Consider the following 7,694-nt stretch of genomic DNA (forward strand, 5'->3'; position numbering starts at 1 on the left):
AGTAAGTGATGTGTTATACTTTCATCTTCACAAAATTTATCAAACTCGTTTGATGTATATTACGTGCCTCTCGTCGGATCCGATTCTTTTCATGCTACAACCACTTTGGTTTTCGGCCATAGCCTTGAACTTCTTGAAAACGGTGGGAACTTCGAGCGTTCTCGAAGAAAGTAGACCCATGTCATTCTTGTAAGATCATCAATAAAAAGAATGAAATACCTATTTCTCTCATCAGTTAGTGTCCGCATGGGGCCACAAACATCAGTATGCACTAACTCGAGTTTCTCTTTAGCTCTCCATGCTTGATCTTGTGGAAAAGAATCTCTATGCATTTTCCCCAATTGACAACCTTCACACACGTCTTTTTCAAGATTCACAAAAGGCAAATCTCTTAGCATATCCTTTTTGTGGAGAGTTTGTAAAGCATGAAAGTTGTAATGACCAAGCCTTTTATGCCATAGCCAAGAGTCATTATCTTCTACTCGGGCAACAATTTCTTTTGGGTACGTCCATGAAAGAGGAAAACTTTTGTTCTTCATTTCAATTCGAGCAATCTCCTTTCCATGATGATCATAAATGTTACATGTATTTCCTTCAAAGTTGACATTGTAACCATTTTGCATCATCCTGGGGACACTTAGCAAATTTGTGGCAAGATTAGGAACTAACAAGACATTGCTAATGTAGCGCGTTCCTTTCTTTGTTTGAACGGCTATAGTTCCTTTGCCTTTTGCCTCTATAATGGAACCATCGCCCATCCTTACCGGAGTTTTCAATGAAGTATCAATATGAGTGAATATACTTTCATTGTTTGTCATGTGATTTGTGCAACCACTATCAACTAGCCACACATCTTTATTGCTTTTCGTCGAGGCTTGACCAGCAACAAATAGATGATCTTCAAAGATTCCGCTTTCGGAAACATTAGCCTTTGCTTGTTGATCTTTAGACCAACAATCTTTTTGTTCATGTCCAAACTTTTTACAAATATCACATGGTGTTTTATCTTTGTTCCAACAATTTTTCTCCATGTGATTAGTCTTTTTGCAGATTCCACAAGGTGGAAATCTTCCTTTCTTTTCGGTACCATTAGTACTCGACTTGTCTTTGGACATTTGCTTATTTTTGTTATTTTTGAAATTTTGGGACTTTTGTTTATGTTTTGCTTGAAAAGCTCCTTCTGATGAACCTTCGTTTCTACCGGACACCTTTGACTCATGGGCTTGTAAAGACCCAAATAATTCTTGCGGAGACAATGTATCAACATCTTTTGACTCTTCTATAGCGGTAACAATGAAATTGAATTTGTTGTCGAGACTACAAAGAGTTTTGTTGACTATCCTCTTGTCGGAAATATCGTCGCCATAAATTTTCATTTGGTTTACTGTATCAATGATTCGAGACGTATACTCCTTCATTGATTCAGAGGGTTTCATTTTCAAGTTTTCAAAATCTCTTCTCAAGTTTTGGAGTTTAATAGCTCTTACTTTTTGTGAGCCTTGAAACTCCACCTTAAGAATGTCCCATATTTCTTTTTTAGAAGTTGCATTGACGATCCTTGGAAAAATCGCCTCTCCAATTGCAGAATGTAAGTATGCAATTGCTCTTGCATTCTTCGTCGTCTTCTCTTTTACTACCTTTTGTTCATCAGCTGATATCTTTTGTTCAACTGTTGATTCAGGTAGTTTAAACCCTTGTTCGATAGTCTCCCATAAATCTAGAGCAGTTAACAAAGCCTTCATCTTGATACACCAATAATCATAATTTTCACCTACGAAAATTGGTGCGGAAGGCATTGCTGAACTTGATGAAGCCATGCTTCTGTATATATGTTTTTTTTTTTTATGTGGGTGTTTTTGATTTTTGGTCCCGAAAGATAAAAAATGCTCTGATGCCACCTGATGGTTTTTAGGGGCAATATAATCAAACAAGGAGAAATATATTGATAGAATATTTTGTGTTGTATTTTCTATATCAAAACAAGCTAATACATTAGTTATTTATACTAGATGGAAGACCTATAACTTCCACAAGGCTTTAAGGAAGAAGACTAAAACTCTCTCTACATTAAACCTATGACTTGTAACTCTAGTGACATTTACCATGACACTTACAAAACCTCCATGTAGTAATGTAGGAAGTTTCTTATTGTAATTAGATTGTAACCTTAGTCCATTAATTGTCATAATTCAACAATGCCATGGAGATTTACTTGCAGCCTTCAATCTCTGAGCCCTTCTTCGACGTTCCATAAACTTGTTCACAAACCCAACAACATAGGTTTCAATGAGGAAAGCCCATTTAGTTACCCAAAACGGGTTACCCAACAACAGCATGTAACATCCCCATGCGAGGCCCACCAAGGTCCCGCCTCCATACCCGATTGACATTACTTCCCAAGGTGACAAGCTCAAGAAACCGCTACCTGATGAACCTTCATGCTCATGTGACAAATTTTGCCCACATTGCGCAATGGAAACCCGCATAACCCACCATTTTGTGCATATGAATTTGCTTCAAATGTGTCGAAATTGTTTGAATGGGGTATTTTGCCAACTAGTTGGTTGTTTGATACGTTGAAAACACCCATTGATGTTAAACTTGCTAATTCTTGAGGGATTTGACCATTCAGGTTGTTTGCCGAAAGGTCTAAGGAGTTGATCATCTTCAAATTCCCGAGTGATGATGGGATTTTACCTGTAATCTTGTTGTGTGACAGGTTAAGGCTGTGAATCATGACTAAATCTCCTATACAATCAGGAATCTCGCCAATAAAACCATTGTTTGATACATCCAAAGTCGCGAGTGTGGTAATGATCTTTTGGTATTTCCTTTGAACTATGCAAATAGATATTACCATGGAGTACGAATAACTGTCACGAAACATGACACTTACACCCAAACCCATGTAATGTCGGCCTTCTACGGTGATGTTCATCATTCCCTTGAGACCCCTGATGTATGCTGCTGGTATTTCACCCTTGAATCTATTGCTTGAAAGGTCGAGAATTTGTAGCATGGGAAATGGGTTTTTGATTTTTTGTGATATTGAGCCATGTAAATTATTGTAGCTCAAATCAAGGACTTGGATTTGAGGGAGATTGTGCAACCAAAGTGGGAACTCATCCTTGAACTTGTTGCTTCTAAGATTAACATACTGTAAATACGTGCACCCGGCTAAAGACCGTGTGACCGTCCCTTCCAACCCGTTATTACTCAGGTCTAGGTACTGTAAACTAGAGCATTTTGGTGAAGTTTGAAGGCAGTGTCCCGACAATGTTATTTGACCCTAAGTTTAGAACCATTAGATTGAGGCTCATGTTCCCTAAACACTTGGGAAACTGCCCCCCTAAACTATTATTAGACAAATCAAGTAATTGCAGGAAATTTATATCGCATATTGAGGGATTGATTGGACCGGAAAAGTTATTGTTCGCGGTAGCAAACCAGAAAACAGTGGTTGGTGGGATTGGGAGTGAACCATGTAGCATATTAGAAGACAGGTCAATGAACAACCACCCTGTCCAAGGAACATTTTCGAAGCTCCCTGTAAAGAAGCTGTTAGAAAGATCTAATGCTTGTAAAGTATCCTTCCCTTGTTCTAACAGCCATTTGGGTATTTCGCCATGGAGGTTATTATTTGATAAGTCGAGGTAGGTCAAGATTGATTGGTTTTTTAGGAGGTCCGGTACTTCATTCAAGTTGCAAGAAGAAAGTGCTAGTCCAAATATCACTGGCCACATGCTCAAACTATTCCCATTATTACTAGCTCGTGTCGAAACAGTAAGATTATTATGTGACAAGCTAAGGAACATGAGATTTGGAAGTCTTTGGAAAATGCTGTACAAACTAATGTTTCCTGTGAAACTGTTTGATAGTAGATCAATAATTTGAAGATTAGGGCTTGTAATATCTTGAAAGAACTTACTTGGATCACCAATTAATTGGTTGTTGCTTATCCTCAATTCTTCTAATTTAGGAACTCTCCAAATCCAAGAAGGAATTTGCCCTTGAAGATTGCAGTTTGAGAGATGTATTACCCTTAAAAGTTTGTATGGGGCTTGACCCGGTGATGAGGGTATTTGTGACGAGAAATTCACAGAGACAAGACCGAGGTAAGTTAAAGGGCTAGTCCAATTATATAACCGGAAATTGGAATAAATAGCGGAATTAGCTCCAACCTCAAGATACTCTAAGCGGGGTAAATTGAGTATACTAAAAGGTAGTTCCTTTACTAATCCGCAACCAAACAATCCAAGATACTCTAAGGAAGTTAAATTAGTAAGTGACGGAAATACTACCGAATCAAATTTAGTGAATCCAAGATCCAACCTCTCTAAAACAGTCATGTTGCTTATAATCATATCAAAATACGGCATGGTTATGGTATTAGCCAAAAGATCGAGTGTTTCAAGTTTGGAAAGCTTTCCCAATTCTTGAGGGACTTGACCGACGAAACCTGAGCCAGAGAGGTTAAGATGTTTCATATATGAAAACTGGCCAAAATTAGGTGAGATTAGAGACTCTGCAAAGTAATTAAAGGCTAGATTAAGAGACTCTAGACGGTTAAGGAGAAAGAGGGTACTATTATCTCCAATGGCGCCCATGATACCGCCACTGCTGAGGTCGACTGATATTACATGACGCGTTGTTTCATGGCAAGTTATTCCTACCCATTTGCAGCAATCAGTATCTTTGTTCCATGATGCATGCAGCTAAACCAAGGCCCTCCATGGTGAAGGAATCTTTAAACCCGAGTAATGCGACACTATCATCCTTAAAACATCGGTGTGGTGAAGTGTTATTGGGAAAATGGGAAATAAGTTGTGCATAAACTAGATTGTATGAAACGAAGAAGAAATAAGTTGCAAAAAGTGATACTGTAAAATGTGGGAATGTTTGTATGTTCATTGTTGACTCTGTTTTGCTAAGTGTTAGGTGCCTGAGTATGTTTCTTTATAGCAACTACCTTTATTAGTAGAGATTATTGAGCATCATACTCGATCTTTCAACGAAACTACTCTTATTATTTGTTTTTTCAGAAAGCTAGATTATATTTTTAAAAATACTATGACCGTGTTTTATCTCAGATTCTCAGTTGAATCGAGGTCAAACATCGACGGACCTAGAAGTTGCTCGTCCCTAGCGGATAAGATTTTCGAAATTTTATAAGTGTACCCTATATGAGTTATATCATTACCAACTTTTTGCCCCCCTAAGGTCAAGTCCTGGCTTCAGCACTGGGTAAAAAGATCGTAGGTGAATCAACTAACCAATGACACGTAATATTATAGATATGAATACAATGACTATTGTATAAGACGGTCTTCCATGTAAGATGTTCTTAGTTTATTAGGTGTGATGTGGATATGTGATGTTTAGAAACATGTTTGTTACTTAAGAGAGTTTAAGTACTCCCAACTTAAAGAAGAAAAAAAAATCAGCCCAGCTAGTACATCTTAACTCAGTGAAGGGTTGGTTCAGACGAGCCTGACCTATACCCGACAAAACTTACCCGACCCGGACCCATCTGCCCTAATGTAGGAGGTACTCCTGCAAAGACCCAAGAGCGTCAGTCAAAAGGTTCATGATCTACCGCAGCAATAGCCTTGGTAGAAGTTTCAATGGGGTCCATTGATAGCATCGAAGGAGAGTTGGAATTGGCAAAGCTTTTAATCTTCTCCTTAACAGCATCCAGGCTGGCCTTAACCTCTCTGACAGGGGGAGGGATGTCAGCTTCCTCATGCTTTCTTTTTTGGGCTGTTGAGACGGTATCAATAAGGATAACATCAGTCAGGTCAATTGGCTTATGAGCCTCAGTTCCAGAGATACATGACCGCAATTCCCGTGAGCGTCCTCTTCCTTGACTTTGGCAAGCCTGACATCAGGTCTGTTGTGCCAAACCTGGCAAGCTGGTCGATGACCTAGTAGCTACAACACGAGGTACTATATCAGCAATAAAGATAAATCGCTGCAATTAACCAACCTAGAAGAAAATCACAGGAAAAAGACTTACTGCCAGAAGTAGAAGCCCCAGCAGCTTGGGAGCCTTGAAAATACCCCCAGCCTTTAAATAGTGAGGAAAGCGTTCAACTCCATAGTAGAATGGCTATGTCCTCTCCATAGGAGGAATAACCAAGAAAGCAGTTACCCTCTCAGAAGGATACTCAATACTCAATATTGGACACCCAATCATCAACTACAAGAAAGGTACACCCTATTTAATATTTGTCTTTCTACTAACACACTTTTTTTGCACGAAGGAAAATTTTGTTAGGTTACTTACCAGCAATACATGCATCATGATTGAGATACGCCAGGTCAGGCCCAAGTGAGTTGGCCCTGATGAACAAATAGCGAGCAGCCTAGTTCTTGTCATGGCCGCTGTCTAGATTGTTGAGCAGGGGAGTAGTTGAAGGTCTAACCTTGAAACTAACCCTACCAGGACTATTTGTCCTCAGACTATTTATCCTCATAGCAACTTTTCAGGTCTTTTAGAGAGAAAGATAGGTTGTGTTTTTGACACACCTATTCCACATAATGAACTACCTTCCAAATGATAGGCATGATTTGGTAAGGAGGGATACTAATTTCTTTGACCACTTTGACCATCAGTAGAGAAAGAGGCAATTTACAACCTGCTCTGAAGGCCCAATCATGGATACACAACCAGCCAGGACAAGCCCAGTCAGCCCTAATATGAAAGTCTTCTGGAATCCACACCTCGGCATCAGCATCCTTCAAGACGTTTTCAAACTCGTGTTTGAGGCGATTGGCAAGAGATTGTGGCTATTTGTCCTGAGAGTAACGACACAAACAAACTGCTGTCCCAAAATGCGTCAAAAAGCACGTAAAAAGGGAGGAAAGAGATCGACAGAGTTAGGGAGTATTATTTTCGATAGAAATGTTGTCGAGGGGTCAGATATACTCCCTCTCATCCAAACCAAAGGTAACACTTCAATATAATACTCCTCACATATATGGGAGAAGTGTTACCTTTGGTTTGGATGAGAGGGAATATTACTCAAAAAGATGGGGAGTTAGACGAAGATGTGACTCACAGAATTAAAGCGGGATGGTTGAAATAGAAAAGTGCTACAAGATTTTTATTCAATAAAGATATGCCCCAAGGATTAAAGGGAAAATTTTATCGCACGGCGATTAGGCATGTCTTATTTTGCGGCTCCGAGTGTTACATTCAAAATATGAGTGTGGCAGAGATGCGTATGTTGAGGTGGATGTGCGGCCATACAAGGAAAGATCAAATAAGGAATGAGGTGATTAGGGAAAAGGTGAAAGTGACGCCAATAGAGGATAAGATGATGGAAAACCGACTAAGATGGTTTGACCATGTGAGAAGGAGACCTATAGACGCACCAATTAGGAGGCTGGAGACCTTGGGGACAGAAAAGGTTGCTAAGGGTAGGGGGCACGATATGAGATTTCTCGGGCTTAATGAGGGAATGGTGACGGAAAGGGGACAATGGAGGGCAATGATACATGTGGATTTTTAGTATTTGACGTTATTTGATATATTTAATGCTTTTATTTAATTTTTAAAATTTATTTGATTTTTTTGGATTTATTACAACTTTTTACTAACAATTTTCTTATATATCAATACTTGGTTCACTTTTGGTTCTCAAAATCGTTTTAATCTTTAATCTCGATTTAAATTCTAAGTTTTTATAAAA

General features: G+C 39.0%; 1 protein-coding gene across 1 annotated transcript; it reads right to left on the bottom strand.

The window, feature by feature from the left end:
* Positions 1-3,236: 3,236 nt before the first annotated feature.
* LOC141629028 (receptor-like protein 6) lies at positions 3,237-4,607 on the bottom strand. The gene has a single exon (XM_074442102.1). The coding sequence runs from the start codon at positions 4,605-4,607 to the stop codon at positions 3,237-3,239; it is 1,371 nt and encodes a 456-aa protein (XP_074298203.1).
* Between the last annotated feature and the right edge of the window lie 3,087 nt (positions 4,608-7,694).

Source organism: Silene latifolia, chromosome Y (assembly GCF_048544455.1).
Source record: "Silene latifolia isolate original U9 population chromosome Y, ASM4854445v1, whole genome shotgun sequence".
NCBI classification, from domain to species: Eukaryota; Viridiplantae; Streptophyta; class Magnoliopsida; order Caryophyllales; family Caryophyllaceae; genus Silene; species Silene latifolia.

Bases quoted from the DNA above. Each gene is read 5' to 3' on its own strand.
- LOC141629028 (XM_074442102.1), bottom strand. From the start codon at position 4,607: ATGGGCGCCATTGGAGATAATAGTACCCTCTTTCTCCTTAACCGTCTA.